Source organism: Salmo trutta, chromosome 13 (genome assembly GCF_901001165.1).
Source record: "Salmo trutta chromosome 13, fSalTru1.1, whole genome shotgun sequence".
Classification (NCBI taxonomy): Eukaryota; Metazoa; Chordata; class Actinopteri; order Salmoniformes; family Salmonidae; genus Salmo; species Salmo trutta.
The window spans coordinates 60156370-60177683 of record NC_042969.1 but is presented as its reverse complement, the minus strand read 5'-3'; the positions used below and the strand labels follow the sequence as shown (position 1 = coordinate 60177683).

The window sequence follows — 21314 nt, the reverse complement described above, 5'->3', positions numbered from 1 at the left end:
AGACAATATGAACATGGCATTCTCTCTCTTCTTTGTCTGTCTTTATATTCTCTTCCTGTCTGTTTTGAACTTTTGCTCTATTACTTTCTCATTTTTTCTCCATTCCCCACACTATCTTCCGTTCCATGTTTCCATCCCTCCCTTCTTCCAGAAATCAAACTGTTCTTCACCCTGAGTGTCTCTGGGAGACTAATGCCAGGGGAGTGCAAGCCGAGCCTCCTGCCTGCCTGCCTGTGTTGTGAGACAGGAAGTTAACAGGGTGAAGGACATAGACCGAGGTCTCCTACTGTACTCACTTCCCATTGCCCTGTTCAGACACCCAACATATAGTGCATTCGGAAAGTATTCGTACCCCTTTATTTTTTTGATCCACATTTTGTTATTTTTTTACCTCTATGTACACACAATACCCCATAATGACAAAGCGAAAACCGGTTTTTAGAAATGTTTGCAAATATAAAAAAATGGAAATACCTTACTTACATAAGTGTTCAGACCCTTTGCTATGAGACTCGAAATTGAGCTCCGGGGCATTCTGTTTCCAATGATCATCCTTGAACTGTTTCTACAACTTGATTGGAGTCCACTTGTGGTAAATTCAATTTATTGGACATGATTTGGTAAGGCACACACCTGTCTATATAGGGTCCCACCATTGACAGTGCATGTCAGAGCTAACACCATGCCATGAGGTCCAAGGAATTGTCTTTAGAGCTCCGCGACAGGATTTGTGTCGAGGCACAGATCTGGGGAAGGGTACAACAAAAATTCTGAAACATTGAAGGTTCCTAAGAACACGGTGACCTCCCTCATTCTTAAATGGAAAAACTTTGGAATCACCAAGACTTCCTAGAACTGGCCGCCCGGTCAAACTGAGCAATTAGGGGAGAAGGGCCTTGGTCAGGGAGGTGACCAAGAACCCGATGGTCACTCTGACAGAACTCCAGAATTCCTCTGTGGAGATGGGAGAACCTTCCAGAAGGGCAACCATCTCTGCAGCACTCCACCAATCAGGCCTTTATGGTCGAGTGACCAGATGGAAGCCACTCCTCAGTAAAAGGCACATGACAGCCTGCTTGGAGTTTGCCAAAAGGCACCTAAAGGACCATGAGAAACAAGATTCTCTTGAGTGGCCCAGCCAGAGCCCGGACTTGAACCTGATCGAACATCTCTGGAGAGACCTGAAAATAGCTGTGCAGCAACACTCCCCATCCAACCTGACCGAGCTTGAGAGGATCTGCAGAGAAGAATGGGAGAAACTCCCCAAATACAGGTGTGCCAAGCTTGTAGCATCATACCCAAGAAGACTCGAGGCTGTAATTGCTGCCAAAAGTGCTTCAACAAAGTACTGAGTAAGGGTATGACTACTTGTGTAAATATGTTTTTGTTTTCATAAATTTGCAAATTTTTCTAAAAACCTGTTTTTGCTTTGTCATTATGGGGTATTGTGTATAGATTAATAACTAATACATTTCAGAAAAAGGCTGTAACGTAAACAAAATGTGGGAAAAATGTAAGTGGTCTGAATACTTTTCGAGTGCACTGTATGCCCGTTATCTGCCTCGCTCTGCTTAGAAGTTGCAATTTACAACTTCTGGAACAATAAATCAGACCTTTTTATATCAGCATCATCCCACTCCAATTCGGCTCTCGTCACTGATTGGCTGCCTGGCCTTGGTCAATGTTATCTGAATCACCGCACCACTCCCAGAAAGGTGGTTGTGTGAAATCCGTGTGTGTGTGTGTGTGTGTGTGTGTGTGTGTAATATGCACTGCATTGTTAATCTCCGAGGCTTGCCATATTACAACCCCATCCATATTGTGTTCTGCTCTCCACGGGAGAGGAAATTAATGTTTGTTTGCTAATTAGTTTTCTTTTAGCTTTGTGTGTTTGTTCATGGTACATTGTTCATGGTACATCTGCATACTGAGGCTGAGATGAGTGTTTTCTAACCCCTGTAGTGAAAGAGATGCGTTTCTCTCTCTTCCTCTCCTCTCTGCGGAGTTACGTTATCTCCCTGCAGTCTCTGTTTTATCACTGCTCTGCAATATTGAAGAGTCTGCTGCCTACAACCCTGAGGGGTCCATGTCTACACACACGTATGCTGCCTGTCAGCTGCCCTTATCTTTTCCTGAAAACACACTCCCATATTGGTATGACATCACAGAAACACACACATTTATCCACAGATTTTCAGTTAGTGTATATTATCTTCACCGAGAATTCTTGTTTCTCTCCTCATTTGCTGTCTGTGGATGAGCATTTCCACATCTGCAGGTGTGTGTGTGCAGATGAGCGTGTGTGCAGATGAGCGTGTGTGTGTGTGTGTGTGTGTGTGTGGCGGCAATGCCAGGACTCTGCTGGTGGGTGTAATTGCTGTGCGTCTCTGTGCCTCAGTGAAGCTAGCCTGGGAATCCTGACTCATCTCTACTGGCAACACTGCCTGGGCCGTCGGCCTGCCGTCTGGACAGACTGATAATCACAATGCTGCTGCCTGCTTACTGCTATACTTAGAAAGAGCAGGCTTTCCTCTGGTTCTGGGTTAAAACTGGAAACAGTGAACAGGCCAAACTGGTTTCTGACCAGGCACCTGCTGTGGAAACAGGGCTTCAGATGGCAGTCAGCCTGGCCTGTACTACCTGGACCTGGGTGATTACTTCACTAGAGCCTAACTGGACCAACCGTTAGCAAGAGGAGTGTTCCTATTGGACAATCGATAGAATTGCTGCCTGTCGTCTGAAAGCTAAGGGTGGGCCTTAGCTAAGCGATGAGTAGATTTACTAATATTTATGTAATAGTAAATAAAATGGCAATTTGTTTGGAAAGGGAAATGGCGATACCTAGTCAATTGTACAACTGAAATGTAATTTAATCCAACCCCTCTGAATCAGAGAGGTGCGGGGTGGTGGACGTTGATGTGATTTGTAGGTTAGTGCTGCTCAGTGAGATTTGGACTGTACCTACCTCAGGCTTTGTTCAGGCTACCGCTTGGAGGCTTCTGAAAAATACTTATGGTATGGATTTGAGCCAAAATGGAGTCACTGGGGGATTGGCTCTGTGTAAGGAAACTGCGCTGCACTGTTGGTGTTTGGCTGTGCTCTCTTCCCTGATTTATTGGCTGGGGAAACTTGGCTATGGTCTGAGTTAAAGCCAATATGGAGTCAGTGTGTCGCTATGGGCCTCCCTGGTCAATGCTGTTCTCATCTATGTAGCCCTGGAGTTCACCTGCGCGCGCGCGCGCGCACACACACACACACACACACACACACACACACACACACACACACACACACACACACACACACACTGTTCATATAGATAGATGTTGTGGTGTCTCTCTCTTGCCCATGCATCATAAACGCCCACATTAACTTTCTGTAAGATTTTCATCATTTTTCACTAGCATTCCCAATCCTAGACACTTTCATACAGACACATTCTCTCGCATCTCTCATTCCCATACATCATGTACACCCTATCTTCTAAACAAAACGTTCAAACTCTGTCACTCACTTTCTCACACACACACACACACACACACACACACTCCCCTTCGAGTTGGAGAGGATCAAAGCACTGACCTGCTGAGAACAATCAATCCACACTTTCATGAACACACACACACACACACACACACTCACTTACCCCAGTGGCATGCGTTTTAATTCCTTCATCCTTTCTCCCAGTCCCCTAACAGCCACAGCGGCTGGAGGCCTGTGGATGAATATTGATTTTCATGAGTCTGAATGTTTATCAGCTAATAGCTGAGCTCTGCGTCGTGCGGCGCTTACCAGGGCTGCTGCATTGATCTCTGTTTTTCCTGCTTATTGATGAATGGGGATTCAATTCAGTGATGCAGTGATCAATGTCAGGAGGACCCAGTCTGATCAGAAGAGAGCCAGGTCAGGGGTTAAGTCTGCCACACTGGGTTGATGAGAGGGAACAGGTTAACATTATATTATATTATACAGACCTAGTATAGGAGGAGGACTGTATGTCTCTGAAGAAGTACTTGTCTTTGCCTCTGTCTTCATCACTGCTGTTCTTTCTCGGCTGTCAGCGCTCAGTGAGAGGAGGCAGTTTCTAATTAATGTGATAAATGCTGCATCCATCTCCAGAGGGAGGAATGGAGGGAGGGGTAAGGAGGGAAGACATGGAGAGGAAGACGGACTAGTAATATTGGTACAAAAGAGGCAGAAGATGGGTTATTTAGATGGAATGAGAGGGAAGAGTAAGGGAACATGAGACTTTGTTTTTAGTGTGTGGTGGTAAAGTGTTATTGAAATGAAGAGCCATCAATTTATTCATAATGTGCATCCCAGGAAAGCAAGTCATCACGGAAACCAGGCTTGCCTCAGTGTGAGACACATCTTCCCTACAGGATGATGCTTACTCTCCCTCTCCCTCACGCTCTCTCTTTAACAGTACCCCTCTCTCTCTCTCATTTATGTGCCCTTATTTTGGGGGCGCCTGTTCAACATGCATCATATATACACTGCTCAAAAAAATAAAGGGAACACTTAAACAACACAATGTAACTCCAAGTCAATCACACTTCTGTGAAATCAAACTGTCCACTTAGGAAGCAACACTGATTGAAAATAAATTTCACATGCTGTTGTGCAAATGGAATAGACAACAGGTGGAAATTATAGGCAATTAGCAAGACACCCCCAATAAAGGAGTGGTTCTGCAGGTGGTAACCACAGACCACTTCTCAGTTCCTATGCTTCCTGGCTGATGTTTTGGTCACTTTTGAATGCTGGCGGTGCTTTCACTCTAGTGGTAGCATGAGACGGAGTCTACAACCCACCCAAGTGGCTCAGGTAGTGCAGCTCATCCAGGATGGCACATCAATGCGAGCTGTGGCAAGAAGTTTTGCTGTGTCTGTCAGCGTAGTGTCCAGAGCATGGAGGCGCTACCAGGAGACAGGCCAGTACATCAGGAGACGTGGAGGAGGTCGTAGGAGGGCAACAACCCAGCAGCAGGACCGCTACCTCCGCCTTTGTGCAAGGAGGAGCAGGAGGAGCACTGCCAGAGCCCTGCAAAATGACCTCCAGCAGGCCACAAATGTGCATGTGTCTGCTCAAACGGTCAGAAACAGACTCCATGAGGGTGGTATGAGGGCCCGACGTACACAGGTGGGGGTTGTGCTTACAGCCCAACACCGTGCAGGACGTTTGGCATTTGCCAGAGAACACCAAGATTGGCAAATTCGCCACTGGCGCCCTGTGCTCTTCACAGATGAAAGCAGGTTCACACTGAGCACGTGAAGGGTACACTGCAACATCCTCCAGCATGACCGGTTTGGTGGTGGGTCAGTCATGGTGTGGGGTGGCATTTCTTTGGGGGGCCGCACAGCCCTCCATGTGCTCGCCAGAGGTAGCCTGACTGCCATTAGGTACCGAGATGAAATCCTCAGACCCCTTGTGAGACCATATGCTGGTGCGGTTTGCCCTGGGTTCCTCCTAATGCAAGACAATGCTAGACCTCATGTGGCTGGAGTGTGTCAGCAGTTCCTGCAAGAGGAAGGCATTGATGCTATGGACTGGCCCGCCCGTTCCCCAGACCTGAATCCAATTGAGCACATCTGGGACATCATGTCTCGCTCCATCCACCAACGCCACATTGCACCACAGACTGTCCAGGAGTTGGCGGATGCTTTAGTCCAGGTCTGGGAGGAGATCCCTCAGGAGACCATCCGCCACCTCCTGAGGAGCATGCCCAGGCATTGTAGGGAGGTCATACAGGCACGTGGAGGCCACACACACTACTGAGCCTCATTTTGACTTGTTTTAAGGACATTACATCAAAGTTGGATCAGCCTGTAGTGTGGTTTTCCACTTTAATTTTGAGTGTGACTCCAAATCCAGACCTCCATGGGTTGATAAATTGGATTTCCATTGATTATTTTTGTGTGATTTTGTTGTCAGCACATTCAACTATGTAAAGAAAAAAGTATTTAATAAGATTATTTAATTCATTCAGATCTAGGATGTGTTGTTTAAGTGATACCTTTATTTTTTTGAGCAGTATATATATATATATATATATATATGGAAATTAAACACACAAGCTGTGTGTGGGTGTGCATTTGCTTGTGTGTGACTAAGGTTGCAAGATACCAGGAATTTTCTATAAATCCTCAGGTTTTCCTGGCTGGCGGATACCTGGAATCAGGAGGGAATAAGCAGGAAATCCAGATTTTCTGGAAAACCCAGGGAATTTACTGAAATTTCCTGGAATTTTGCAAGTCTGGTCAAGTCTTACCTGTTCTCAAATGATCAGTCTTAGCTGTACCCAAATCCCACTGTTGAATGTGATCTAGGATACCATCAGGATGTAATGTGGTGTCCAGAGCTGGCAAGCTGAATGGAGATGAGAGCCTATGAATGGATGGTTAGAGGAAGGGGATAAATGGATGGAGGAACTCAGGAAGCTGGGAGAGAGGGACCGAATCGTAATGGGAATTAGAATGACATCTCCTGTCAGTGTGGCAGTGTGTTGCCTGGTATAGCGAGAGTAATTTGCCTGTTGATACTGATCTAGAATCAGCTTGCCTTCCCCAAATCCTTACCTTAACCCTGAGAAGGAACAAAACAACATTGACCATAGACCAGTGTCTAGGGACCACTTCATCCTACTCAGATCTCTGGGAATGCTTCCACATCTGACAGGAAGAGTAGAGGAGGAGGGAAAACTCAAGAACAGTGAAGCAGTGTGTTTGATTTAGAAGGCAAACAACTCCTTCCTTTTCTCTTCTCTCCCTCCTGGTACAGGCCCTGCTTTCATGAGCCTGATGGCAGGTGTAAACTCTGCTTGCTTCTCTCAAACTACACAGCTGACAACACAGGAGGTTGGTGGCACCTTAATTGGGGAGGACAGGCACGTGGTGATGGATGCAGTGGAAAGGTATCAACAACATCAAACACATGGTTTCCATGTGGTTGATGCCATTCCATTAGTGCCGTTCCAGCCATTATTATAAGCCATCCTCCCCTCACCAGCCTCCACTGGCTGACAACTGGGGGAGTAATTTCATGGTTAAATCTTTCGTCCTTTCCATTATTTGTTTTTGCAGTACAAATCACTCTTCTCCTAATATCGCTCTGTTGGGATTTTGGGAGCTCACTTTCTCTTTTCACCTTTTTCTGTAATTAAGAGCAGGGCAGGTTGGCTTCTCAAAGGAGAGTGAGAGAGAGAAACAGGCCTGCATTATTAATGATATATATTAGACCTTTATCAGGGCCTGAGCTGGAGAGACAATGAGATCGAGACAGACAGAATGAGAGGAAGGAGTGAGGTAGTGTGATGTCGCATTGTACCTACAGTGAAGTGGAGAAAAGCGCAAATAGACCTTTCAGATCTATAGAGTGCATCTAGGTGATTGCATTGGATTCTGTGAGTTTCTGCGTGTGTGAGGTACGGGACTTTTGCTGCGGAATGAGGCCGAAAAAACATAGTGGTAGAGGGGAGATGACTTCAGTGCAACGAGGGTCTTTAGTTCCTCCACAGCAGGCGAACCCTTGCTCTGTCACCCCCACAGCAGGCGAACCCTTGCCCTGTCACCCCCACAGCAGGCGAACCCTTGCCCTGTCACCCCCACAGCAGGCGAACCCTTGCCCTGTCACCCCCACAGCAGGCGAACCCTTGCCCTGTCACCCCCACAGCAGGCGAACCCTTGCCCTGTCACCCCCACAGCAGGCGAACCCTTGCCCTGTCACCTCCACAGCAGGCGAACCCTTGCCCGGCATGTAAGGGCAGGCTACTGATGAAGTGCACTAGAGTGTGCACTGTGCACGGTCAGTTTTTGGCTGCCTCAGTGAAGCGTCTAGGGCTGTCAGACAGACCATAAAGAAGCTTTCAGACATGAGCAATCAAACGGGAGATCATTCCAAGACAGATTAATCAAACATGAAATGATTGATCGGGGGCTTGAGATGCTTATGACTGCACTCGCTGCCCTTTGGACAATCATTTTTCTGTGTGAGCGATACAGTGGGTGAACAGGTAGTTTATCAGCCGGAGTAATCTCCCAGTTGACGGGGTCAGGTCCAGAGGAAAGCCCAGTCTCCCCTGCTACTGTTGAATCATCCATCCCTGGGGCTCCTCTCCTCTATCAGGACTCATTCCTCTGTCTAGCAGGAAGTGTGTGTGTGTGTCCAGCCAGGAATCTGAATTATGGGGTGGAGAGAGAACACTAAGATGTTTGTTGCTGACAGTTTTGTTCTACTGTGTGCTCCAGGAAAAAGAATCGTGCTATGTCTTCATCACACATCCCCACTGAAATGGTCACCTTGTGAAATCGAGACGTGTGTAACCACTAGTGTGAATGAGGTCAGTGGGCCAGGGGGATAACACAGGAGTAGTACCAGGGTTGGGTTGCTGCTGGACTATACCCAGTATCCAGGGTTGGGTTGCTGCTGGACTGTACCCAGTATCCAGGGTTGGGTTGCTGCTGGACTATACCCAGTATCCAGGGTTGGGTTGCTGCTGGACTATACCCAGTATCCATGGTTGGGTTGCTGCTGGACTATACACAGTATCCAGGGTTGGGTTGCTGCTGGACTATACCCAGTATCCAGGGTTGGGTTGCTGCTGGACTATACACAGTATCCAGGGTTGGGTTGCTGCTGGACTATACCCAGTATCCAGGGTTGGGTTGCTGCTGGACTATACACCAGGGGCGGAAATCCCGGGGGGACGGGGGGGACACGACCCCCCCATCCTGGGAAAAATATGATTTGTCCCCCCCAATATATCACTGAAACATAACTATGTAATTTAAATAATATTAATAATATGCAATGAAAGCAATTGTGCTGATTATAGACACTTAATAGCGCGTTTTTAAGTTTCAAAAGATTGCGACCCCCCCCCCACCCTTTGCCTCACAATGGTTTGATCCACTGCCAGTTCCTTAGTTGGCAGGTAACAGAGGGATCGTATCTACTGTAAGTTAGTGCTTCAAAGTCCCTGTGATAAGGTTAGCGATAAACTGAAGTCCAAACTGAACAGAACTACACTCTCTTCTACCATTGTCTTAAATATATTTAATGGTCTCGTTGCAAAAGCTAAATTGTCGCAAGGGAACTTTTATTTATTTATTTTATTTCACCTTTATTTAACCCGGGTAGCAAAGATTATAGCAAACACCACTGAAACTGAATTGGTGCTCGCTAGCTTTGCAAATTCAGCTATTGTTGGAAGCCAGCCAATATGAAACAAACTATTAAAATTACAAAAGGTTGCAGCATATGTTGTGTAATTGGTGAACTCATACAGCTGTCAACTCTTGTCATTTTAATCCGTTTCACATTTGCTAGCTACCTTTTAGATCGAAGCCCAAATAGAATGATAGAAGATGATAGAAGCCCATCTCCTACTGTAAATAACCTACACACTGTGTGTGTGTGTAGCCAGCCAGCCAGCCAGGTAGAAAAATGGCAGAAAAATAAAAGACGGACATCAGAGTATTTTTCAATACACCAAAACGCATAGTAAGAACCCTAGTAGCCTAATATCTGAAAGACTAGTTGATAAAATGTTCATAAGAAAGAAATGAAATTCTAATGGAAATGTTTCACAATGATGTCATTAGGCAGAGCAGGCAACAGATGGCACACAGACAGCAGAGTTGGGGACAGATATGCAGGGACAGACTGGCAGAGACAGGGAGTCTCAGGTAAGTTTGTTGAGTCTTTGTTTGGCAACATTATGAAAGGTTCTCAATTTTTTTGACTTGTAAAATAGGAACATAATTGGAAAATGCCATGGATACCCCCACTCTCAACTTAAACTGGTGACTGAACTAAGATTTGTTAAAGGCAATGGTATTGCTGTTGTGATTAGTTGTGTAGTTTTGGGTACCGGTAGTTAGGAGTACGGCAAACACCTTATTTCTTTGGTTCCTCAATATACATTTACCATATTACAATGTAGGCTATGTGTTACAGCACTACTTTTGGTGTCCCCCTCAGGAATTGCTCTTGAGAAAATGTCATGTAATTGTCCCCTCCAAAGTTGATATCAGATTTTCGCCCCTGCTATACACCTCTTTGCCATTCCGTGGAGGCATCCACCAAATGTGTTTCAGGGAACCTCAATGATTGTCCATCTCCTACTTCTTAAATATTGAGCACAGAGAGCCTGAAGGGGAGTAGAGGAAAATAAATGTCAGCATTCTCTCTCGTTCTCACACACACACACCTGCCACAGAGGTGTGTATAAAAATAGACTGGGGATCGGGTAAGGGGCGAGAGGACAAGTGAATGTATAATGGAGGTCTCAGGGCAGGCCTGTGGAGAGGAAACTGAACTTCTCACTCATCTATTCTGTCGCAAACCTCTCGCTCTCTCTGTTGGTCTGTCACTCTCCTGTTATACCTCTCTCTACCTGTTTTATAGGCCAGGTATTATCTTTAGGGTGCAGACAGGGACAGAAGCTGGGGGTTTATTGAGTAACCAGGTTTTTCGTGTGTGTGTGTGTGTGTGTGTGTGTGTGTGTGTGTGAGAGAGAGAGATGGAGCAGAGTACAACAATGGCTGTGAGTGGTAATGGCAGGATGGTATCAAGATGACTGGTAAGCCAAGTAGTTCACTGCTCTTTTAGTAGATATTGTACAGTGTTGTGCTCAGCCCAAGGACGTTTGTTGGGTGAGATACAGATCTCAGTGAACCCGTCTGTGTTCTAAAAGGAAATACTCAGAATTATCTTTCTCTGTTCATTTTGAATAATGGCTATTGTGCACAAGTTCAATCTGCTTCCTACAATAACCGTGTGTGTATAAGCATCAAGTTCACATTCTCTGTCTCTCATTGTCTCAGGCTCCACCCCGTTCTCTCTTCTCTCTCACTCCTTCCCTCTACTCTCTAACCTCTATTCTCTCTATCCCCCTCTCTCTGTCTTTCTCAACCCCTCTCTCCCTCTGTCACTTCTCTCTTCCTGTCCATCTCTCTGTTTCATGGTGAGGCTGTTCCCTCCCTTGCTCTCCTCCTCAGCAGGGTTCACAGCTAAAGTGTTTTTATAGCCAGTGTTGATTTGTCAATAGGAGTCTGTAATTACTAGCCCCAGAGCCATAGCGCCGAGGTGGGGAGCGCCCATGTGAGAGTAATGGCTGGTTTTACCTGATCCCTTAACGCCAGCGTTTCTGTGTTATTACACACTGCAGTACCAACACCATATAGATCACAGAAATTACAGGCCTGCAATACCTAACGAAAGGTATTCTGTAAAAAGGTGCAAGTCTTGGCATTTTGGCAGCTTTGTGTATGTGACTTTGAGAGATGGGAGTAAATCTTGCTTACATCCTTGCTGTAATGTTTGCATATCAGCACACCTCTGTGCATTACATGCTTTAACACACACACACACACACACACGCACGCACGCACGCACGCACGTGCACACACACACTGGAAAGCATGACAGACCTTGAATTCATTGCATGCTTCAGCAGTATGCATGTATTTCAGCACTCTTCAGTGAGTTTTCTGTTTTTCAAGCCTTAATCCTAATTGAAATAGTCTACAAAGACAATTTCCTCCTGTTGTCTAGTTTGTTTAATGTGCCTCACCTTCTGTAATTGTGTCCTCTGTCCTCACAGGGACACACTGATCATTCTGAAGGTGTGTATGAATGTGCACGCATGCTCGTGCGTGTGTTGCTTTCATAATTCCTATAATTTTATGGGTAAGGAGGGTGGGTGTGTGTGTGTGTGTGTGTGTGTGTGTGTGTGTGTGTGTGTGTGTATGTGTGTGTGTGTGTGTAGATGGATGGGGTCATACTGACAGATGTCTCCTTCCTTTCACTGAATGTGAATCACTTATCAGTGAACATTTTCCCATCCTTTTGAGTAAGCAGGGTGTGTGTTGCTGTCATAATAATTCCCATCTCTTTATGAGGAAGGAGGTACGTGTGTCGGTTTAGAAGTTGACTCCCCTGAATGTCATGATTTAAAGGTGGAGATGGTCACCTTGACTGTTTATTGGCATTCAAAAGAGCCAACCAGCTGTGCCACTGACCCCTGGGGGGGTGGGCTTTTGCACGTCAAAGAGCTTGATTGTGCCGAAGGGACCTGGAATGTCACAGCTGGCAAGGTCGGAAAGAACAGCCAATTGAAGAGGTTGCTCTGATGTCAACACCGTCTTCACACCTCGCCAAATCTCACGAAACAGTCAATACTGAGGCTTTACTTCACCACACACACCACTCATAAGAGGAAGAGCCTTTCATCTGTGGGCTTCATTCAGTAAGCTTCCTCTGTTAATGTCGTTAGTCACCTCTCCACTTTCACAGCCCAGCGGTTTATATCGCTAACCTCCATTCACTTTGCATTTACAGCATTTCACGCCCCCAGTCCACTCTGTCACAGAGACAGTGTAGGCTACCACATCCTCAGTCCTCCTTTTCTGAAGTATGAATATTACGTTTGAATCTGATTTGCTGGTGGAATGGTGTGTGTGTGTGTGTGTGTGTGTGTGTGTGTGTGTGTGTGTGTGTGTGTGTGCCTTATCAGCATCTGCCAGGAGTGCTCCCAGTCATGAATCCAGCTCCCTTCTGTCCTCATCTCCGGCTCTCTCCTCACTCAGACCCCCCCAGCTCTCTCTGCCCCTCACCTTCCTTCCTTTCACCCTCCTCAGCTCTCCACTCTTCTCCTCCCTCGCCTCCTTTTCCACTTTACTCTTATATTAAAGGGGCATCCCACCTAATTTCCACAACACGAACGGCAACTGAACGTAAACGTAAACGTTAAAGGGGTGTGTTTCAGTTTGGACCGAGACTTTGACAGGCAGAGGACACATACATTGGTGTTGGTAGTCATAAAGGAGAGATCAGAGGTTGATGGTAATCCCAGGTCCTACTGACAGATGGGTCTAGTCATAGTACTGTAGAAGTATTCTAGGCCTGAGGCCTCGTTCCCTGGATCCCTCAGCGGTGGGTCTGGATCAAAGACCCAGGATGAGGAGAGTTATTCCCAAAAGGTCAGACATAGCCAGCTGAACAACACCTAATGACTTCCAGTAACACTGGAGCTGGGATTGACTATAGACCTGCACCTACTGTGGTTTATTGGCTAAGCACTGGATCATGACCGCCCTGACTTGTGGTTAGGGTTCAGTCTCTGGCTTGTCTGTAGTCAGTCAGTCTGTTTGTACTGGGGTGCTTGCAGTGTTAGGGTGAACAGGGACAGAAATCAACAGAACAGTTTCACTCTTATTAAAACCTCAAACAGCAGCGGTTTGCTTTGACGATATGTTGGGAAATGCCAGACAATGCACTTTTCTTTTATTCTTCTGAAACTGCAGCCTGAAGAGAGAGTGTGTGTGTGTGTGTGTGTGTGTGTGTGTGTGTGCAGACCAGTAAACTCATGAGTGTGGTTCATGCAGTTCTAAGGGTACGGGGGGGAAAGAGTGTAGGGCACTTATTACATTGCCACGGATGTTGGTTTTGAATGGCTTCTATATTTGGCACAATGACACCCTCTTTCTCACATACGCACTCCCACACCCACTTAAAGCCTGTACTTGACGCAGTTTTGACACATAGCACATGATGCTAGCCGAATGAAATTAGCTCTCACCGCTAGGCTAGCACTCTCCACTGCTAAGGACAGACCTCTGCAATGTCACTGTAAGGATATAGTTACAGTACGTTACACCTCTGCAGCAAACCAACCTATAGAGCTGCAGTACATTGTCATGGAGCCAGATACATGTACGGGGGGAGTGGTAGTAAACATGGGCCTGTTGAGGTTAAACATCATGGCTTTTCCAGCCATGAAAATGTTTCCATCCAAAATAGATGATTCAAAATTAGAAATTAAACAAAATCTTAATCACTTGTTGTTTTGCCATGTTACAGTGCTTTCGGACAGTATTCAGACCCCTTCCCCTTTTACACATTTTGTTACATTACATCCTTATTATAAAATGTATTAAATAAAATGGTTTTCCTCATCAATCTACACACAATATCCCATAATGACAAAGTGAAAACAGGTTTTTAGAAATGTTTGCAAATTTCTTAAATAAAAAAACAGATACCTTATTTACCTAAGTATTCAGACCCTTCGCTAGACTTGAAATTGTGATCAGGTGCGTCCTGTTTCCATTGATCACCCTTGATGTTTCTACAACCTAATTGGAGTCCACTTGTGGTAAATTCAATTTCATATGATTTGGAAAGGCACACACCTGTCTATATAATGTCCCAGAGTAGACCGTACATCTCAGAGCAAAAACCAAGCCATGAGGTAGAAGGATTGTGTTGAAGCACAGATCTGGGGAAGGGTACCAAAAAATGTCTGCAGAATTGAAGGTCCCCAAGAACACAGTGGCCTCCATCATTCTTAAATGGAAGAAGTTTAGAGCTGGCCAAACTGAGCAATCTGTGAAGAAGGACCTTGGTCATGGAGGTGACCAAGAGCCCAATGGTCACTCTGACAGAGCTCCAGAGTTCCTCTGTTGAGATGGGAGAACCTCACAGAAGGATAACCATCTCTGCAGGCCTTTATGGTAGAGTAGCCAGACAGAAGCCACTCTTCAGTAAAAGGCACATGACGGCTTGCTTGGAATTTGTCAAAAAAGGACTCTCAGACCATGGGAAACAATTCTCTGGTCTGATGAAACCAAGATTGTACTCTTTGGTCTGAATGCCAAATGTCATGTCTGGAGGAAACCTGGCACCATCCTTACGGTGGTACCACGGCATGGTGGTGGCAGCATCATGCTGTGGGGATGTTTTTCAGCGGCAGGGACTGGGAGACTAGTCAGGATTGAGGGAAAGATAACCGGAGCAAAGTACAGACAGATCCTTGATGAAAACCTGTTCCAGAGCGCTCAGGACCTCAGACTGGGATGAAGGTTCACCTTCCAACAGGACAATGACCCTAAGCACACAGCCAAGACAACGCAGGAGTGGCTTCGGGACAAGTCTCTGAATGTCCTTAAGTGGCCCAACCAGAGCCTGGACGTGAGGTTGTAATCGCTGCCAAAGAGGCTTCAACAAGGTACTGAGTAAAGGGTCTAAATACTTATGTAAGTGTGATTTATAAATTTGCAAACATTTTAAATAGTTTTTGCATTGTCATTATGGGGTATTGTGTGTAGATTGAGGGGAAAAGACAATTTTTATCAATTTTAGAATAAGGCTGTAACGGAATGTGGAAAAAGTCAAGGTGTCTGGATACTTTCCGAATGCACTGTAAGTTTGACAGTAGTTTACAACAAAGTACAGCTGCCTTTCTGTGTTCCACTCCTTCATGTTGGACAACGTTGGCACTGGGTAGCTAAGAGGTGAGCTGAGACGAGTATCGCCCACATCTCTGTGTTCAATCAAAGATGGCCACAGACTCTTCCTCTGTAGCATTCTATCCTCATTGTCAGCCAGGCCTTTGACTCTTACTGATATCTAAATATCTCGCTCTCTGTCTCTCTCTCTTTGTACAAATGAAGAGTATTTTTTAATGATGTACTTCAGCAAAGCTAATCCACTGCCGTCCTCTCGCTCTGTACTCCTCTCGCTCCCTCTACTTCCCGCTCTCTCTTGTCCTCTCTTTGTACAAATGGAGAATGTATTTTAATGGTGTACTTCAGTTATGCTAGTTAACTGACCCCCCTCTCCCTTTCTCACTCTGTTGGAGAAACGGCAGTTAAAATCAGACAGACCCACTCCCCTCGTTATGAAAAAATAACTTTCCCCCTTCCTTATTCATCATTAAACCTGGCAGTAGAGAAGCTGTTCAGTCCTCTCCCTTGCGGTCATTCTGTTCAGTCCCCCTCTCTCTTCCTCCCTCAGTCAGCCTGAAGAGACGTACAGTACATAACTCTCCCTGGATCTAATAACCTCACTGTCTGATGGATGTCTATGGTAAAGAGATCTGGCTGTTATCATTGGATGAGGGTGGATGGGTTATGCATTTGGATTGGGCAAGGAATATGGTGATGGTATGGGGGGCAGAGGGGATTTCGAAAGTGTGCAGTTGGGGGTAGAGAAGGTCTTCAGAGTGTTTGGTTATATAAGGGGAGCTGTGTGTGTAGGGAGGGGGAATCTCCTTGTAGAACAAAGCTACAAGGCATACTCCCCTGTGTGAAGTGATAAATGTGTGCGTCTCATCAGGAGAGCATGTTTGCTGCCTTTCCATCTCTTTGCTGAAAGACGCCTCTCTCCTATGATCGGATCTGCTGCTTTGTTGTTGCCTTGGTGAAGCATCGTCTCAAGGCCAACTCCCAGTACATGGTCATTGTGCTCATTAGGATAGGCTGTTGAGCCTTCTGCTACTGCCATCCACGGCGTCTTTCAAAAAAATTATAGATTTGTTTTACATTCCAAAAACAAACGTATACATACGCACACAAACAACTACATCTCCTCTGCCCAGACCCGCATGCTCACACCCCCATCCCTAGTGCCTGCATTATTGTTTGCCACATGGCCTTAAATTGTACCAATAGTTTTTTCTCGGTCGAACATGCTATTTCAATAATTAAACATTAGATTTTTCAATTGTGTTAATGACTTCCAAGTTTTTCATATACATTTATTTTTAAGGTGAGTGATGTCATTCTAACTGACAGACATGTAGAATGTTAGGAACTAAATAATTAAGAATACATAAAGTTAGGAACTAAATAGTTAGGCAGTAAATTAGGAACTAAAGCTTGTTAAGCATAATGGAGAATACGTAGTCTGAAACCCAACTGCCATCGGACGGTGTGGTAGAATGATGTAGTTTGTGGCTATTGAAACCCTCCAGTCAGCACACACACACGGTAATGATTAAGATGTCCCTGCAGCAGCAGAACTGTCGGCTGCTGGGGTCGTGCGTGGCTGCTGGGGTCGTGCGTGGCTGCTGGGGTCGTGCGTGGCTGCTGGGGTCGTGCGTGGCTGCTGGGGTCGTGCGTGCCCACACAGCAGATAACACCTCTCTGATAACTCTGATCTTTCTCACACACACTCCTTTAGCATCCCTCCATCATCCCGCTCTCCATACTTCTGTCATCCCTTTATTCTTCTCTCTCCACAGTCCTCCGTTCCGCTCTCCATCACTGGACACAGCAAATAACACAGCTCAGATAAGTCTCTCTCACACACACACACACACACACACACACACACACACTCTCTGTCTGTCCAAACGGTGACTGCTGCCCCTTCATCTGTTTCCCCACCACCCTACTTTCTCCTCTCAGGCGTCTGATCATATCTGGGTAATCGTAGACACGTTGACATCCCAGTAGGTCTAAAGTAGTGTACTACATGTGGTGTTGATCAGTGTGTAGTGGGAGTAGGACAGGTCAGAGTAGAGCAGGGATCAGAGGCTGAGCTCTTAACAGGTGTCTGATCATCCACTCTGTTACTTAACAGGATAATTAAGATATATCCCTGTGTTGTTTCTTTTTTTGTTTGCTTATCCAAACTTTAATGGCTGTGTTCACTCACTCATATACACACACAGCTGCTCTTGGGATGTCTGAAAGGATGAATCGCCATTGTCAACCCAGACAGGCCTCGTAAGTCACAATAACAATGTTCCAAAGCAGCTATTAATGTGGTCATTACTGTCCCATGTAGTTCCTCCAGAAAGACTTATCTTTCTCTCTCTGACCTCTGTTTATGATCCCTGCGGTCACTATGGTAACCACAGAAGGGAAGGAATGTCTGAGACTACGTCAGATACGTCCCCATGCAGCTCCGAGAAAGGCCAGAGAAAGAGGCCTAGACGGATATTCCACCCGTAGGCCTCTGCACCAAAGAGAATACAGAGGACTGAGGGGTTGTGGGAACAGCAGACAGAGGGGAAGGGGTCAGACACTGAGAGCAAGGGACACTCAGAGGGAGAGAGTCGGAGAGAGATATGGTGAGGGAGAGTCGGAGAGAGATATGGTGAGGGAGAGTCGGAGAGAGATATGGTGAGGGAGAGTCGGAGAGAATGTGAAGTGAGTTGAAATGTTTGGCAGAGAAGGTTTCAGAATGATAAGGCACAAGCTCAGGCACTGTCTGCGGCCCTTGACCTTGTATACAACTCCAAGCCCCCTGATAATCAGCCAGGCCACAACATGGCTGAAACAAGGCTAGTGGATGGAAACATGGTGAGGCAATAGAACAGGCCAAAAACCCTCATTAGTTTACACTGCTATCTTTCTCTTTTGGTTTTGGCTCAGCTCGGCTTGGCTTGAATCTCTCTCTCTCTCTGGCCATGATTCAGGAAAGGAGTAGAGAAACGAGCCAATCTTTTTGCCGGGAAGCGTTGCATATTTGTCCGTAAAGGGGTGTGCAGTGCCGTTATCGCCTGGCTGAACTGGATAGGGGAGGATTGAGTTTCTCTTGCTCAGCTGTATTCCACAGGACGGCGGAGGGAGGGGAAGCGTGTTTGGCTAGTGGTGTAGTTTCTCCCCCTCATCTCTGGCTATTTATCTCCTGCTTTATCTGGGTTTCAGCAAGGAACGAAGGACAGCCAGGTCACCGCTACTGTAGCCTCGGTCTTCTCCCCCAAGTGTGTGTGTGTGTGTGTGTGTGTGTGTGTGTGTGTGTGTGTGTGTGTGTGTGTGTGTGTGTGTGTGTGTGTGTGTGTGTGTGTGTGTGTGTGTGTGTGTGTGCCCGCCTGCACTGTAGTCACACAAAAAGTTTGCTGCTGTGCAGCGAGGCAGAGCTGTGAACATCTCTTGGCTTACAATTTCTTACAGTTTACACCATACATAACTCTGACTTCAGTATAGCCAGCTCACTGTAGCCCTCTCTCCCCTCCCTCCTCTTCCTCCCAGGCGGCGGCTGACTTTGCCAAGGCCCATCTGTCGGAGGCGTTGCGTCAGCAGCTCCTGAGCTACGACCGAGAGAAGGAGAAAGAGAAGGATGAAAAGGAGCGCAGCGATGGTCTGTCCTATCCCTCCATTCTGGAGCAGCAGATCCTGGCACTGGACAGGGACATGTTGGACAAGCTGTCAGCCGTCTACAACGAAGCAGGTCAGAGTGCAGGGCAGCCAGGGGTTAAAGGTCACAGCCACACCTCTGTGGGCAGACAGCTGCCCCTAGCCACTAATCTAGCAACAGTTTATACCTTAATCCTGAACTTAACCATTCAAGGGAATTCTTTTAATTATTTCACACAAATTTCGCACGGAAATAGAATGAATAGGTTAGAATATGTAGAGCTGACTTAACTTTTAGTTGGATGCGTCAGTCTTGAGAAATGTGTTCTACAGTGACCGCAATTCTTTGTTTTGGATTGATTGCACTCATTTCTGCATGCTTTAACAGTGTTGTCTAACACGTAGGCTGTGAAAAAATGCACAAATTACGGCTATGGTATGTTTGGGGACAGGGCAGAGAATTTGTTGAAATAGCTATGGTGTTTATGTGACATTGAGAGCTAGCGGAAATGAAGCCTGTATAAATAGCTGTGGTTCAAGGGTGCTCGTGTGTGTGTGCATGTGCGTGCACGTAAGTGTATGCCTTAGTTTGTTTTGTGTACATGGGTGGGGTAGGGTAGGTGCCGCCATGGATTTCTCTTGGACTCTTCTAAGGAAGGAGCCCATTACTAGTGCAATGTTTTCTCACATGGGTTTGCCCATTCCTACTCTTGTTGTTTTTATAGGACCCCTAAATGTCTGCTTGCATAGTATTTCTGAGTTGTTCACGGTCGTTTACAGTGGGCTCAGGCTCCGGCCATGCTGCTTATTCAGCTATTAAAATACAGCTTTATCTTCATCAGACATGTAGCAATTATCTCTTCTGATTCCAAAGAGAAAAGAGGGAGAGAGAGAGTGCCCACGCTGTCTCTCCTCAGGGTGGCTTGACAGATACAGGGCCTTCAAAAAGTATTCAAATACCCTTGACTTATTCTATATTTTGTTACAGCCTGAATTTAAAATGGATTCAATTGATGTTTTTTCTCACCCATCTACACACAATACCCCATAATGACAAAGTGAAAACATTTTTTTTTATTGCAAATTTATTAGAAATGAAAGGGGAAAATATCTAATTTACATAAGTATTCACAACCCTGACTCAATACATTGTAGAAGCACATTGGCAGCGATTACAGCTGTGAGTCTTTCCAGGTAAGTCTCTAAGAGCTTTCTACACCTGGATTGTGCAATATTTGCCCATTTATTCTTTAAAAATCCTTCAAGCTGTGTCATTGGTTGTTGATCATTGCTAGACAACCATTTTCAGGTCTTGCCATAGATTTCCTAGTAGATTTAAGTCAAAACTGTAACTCGGCCACTCAGGAACATTCACTGTCTTCTTGGTAAGAAACTCCAGTGTAGATATGGCCTTGTGTTTTAGGTTATTGTGCCTTGTGTTTTAGGTTATTGTGCCTTGTGTTTTAGGTTATTGTCCTGCTCAAAGGTGAATTCATCTCCCAGTGTCTGGTGGAAAGCAGACAACCAGGTTTTCCTCTAAGATTTTGCTTGCGCTAAGCTCTATTCTGTTAATTTTATATCCTGAAAAACTCCCCAGTCCTTAGCGATTACAAGCATACCCATAACATGATGCAGCCACCACTATGCTTGAAAATATGGAGAGTGGTACTCAGGAATGTATTGGATTTGCCCCAAACAACTTTTTTTCTTGAATACAATGTTAATTGCTTTACCACATTTTTTGCAGTTTTACTTTAGTGTCTTATTGCCAACAGGATGTATGTTTTGGAATATTTTTATTCTGTACAGGCTTCCTTCTTTTCACTCTGTTATTTAGGTTAGTATTGCAGAGTAACAACAATGTTGTTGATCCATCCTCAATTTTCTCCTATCACAGCCATTCAACTCTAACTGTTTTAAAGTCACCATTGCCCTCATGGTGAAATTTCTGAGTGGTTTTCCTTCCTCACCTGCAACTGAGTTTGTAGTGACTGGGTGTGTTGATACGACATCCAAAGTGCAATTAATAACTTCACCATGCTCAACGGGATATTCAATGTCTTATTTTGTTATTAAAATTTTTTTTTACACCCATCTACCAATAAATAGGTGCCCTTCTTTGCAAAGAATTGGAAAGCCTCCCTGGTCTTTGTGGTTGAATCTGTTTAAAATTCACTGCTTGACTGAGGGACCTTACAATTATCTGTATGTGTGGGGTACAGCGATGAAGTAGTCATTCAAAAAGTCCATGCAACTTATTAAACAAATTTGTATTCCTGAACTTATTTAGGCTTACCATAAAGGGGTTGAATACTTATTGATTTGAGACATTTCAGCTTTTCCTTTTTTTATAATTTGTAAAAATGTCTAAAAACATAATTCCACATTGACATTATGGGGTATTTTGTGTGTGTGTGTGTGTGTGTGTGTGTGTGTGTGTGTGTG

General features: G+C 45.4%; 1 protein-coding gene across 1 annotated transcript in view; it reads left to right on the top strand.

The window, feature by feature from the left end:
* LOC115206215 (protein phosphatase 1L) overlaps positions 1–21314 on the top strand; it is a 52743-nt gene that overhangs the window by 22540 nt on the left and 8889 nt on the right. Inside the window, exon 2 of the mRNA XM_029772919.1 lies at positions 18765–18963. Within this exon, the coding sequence (XP_029628779.1) occupies positions 18765–18963 (199 nt within the window). The remainder of the gene's footprint in view (positions 1–18764; positions 18964–21314) is intronic.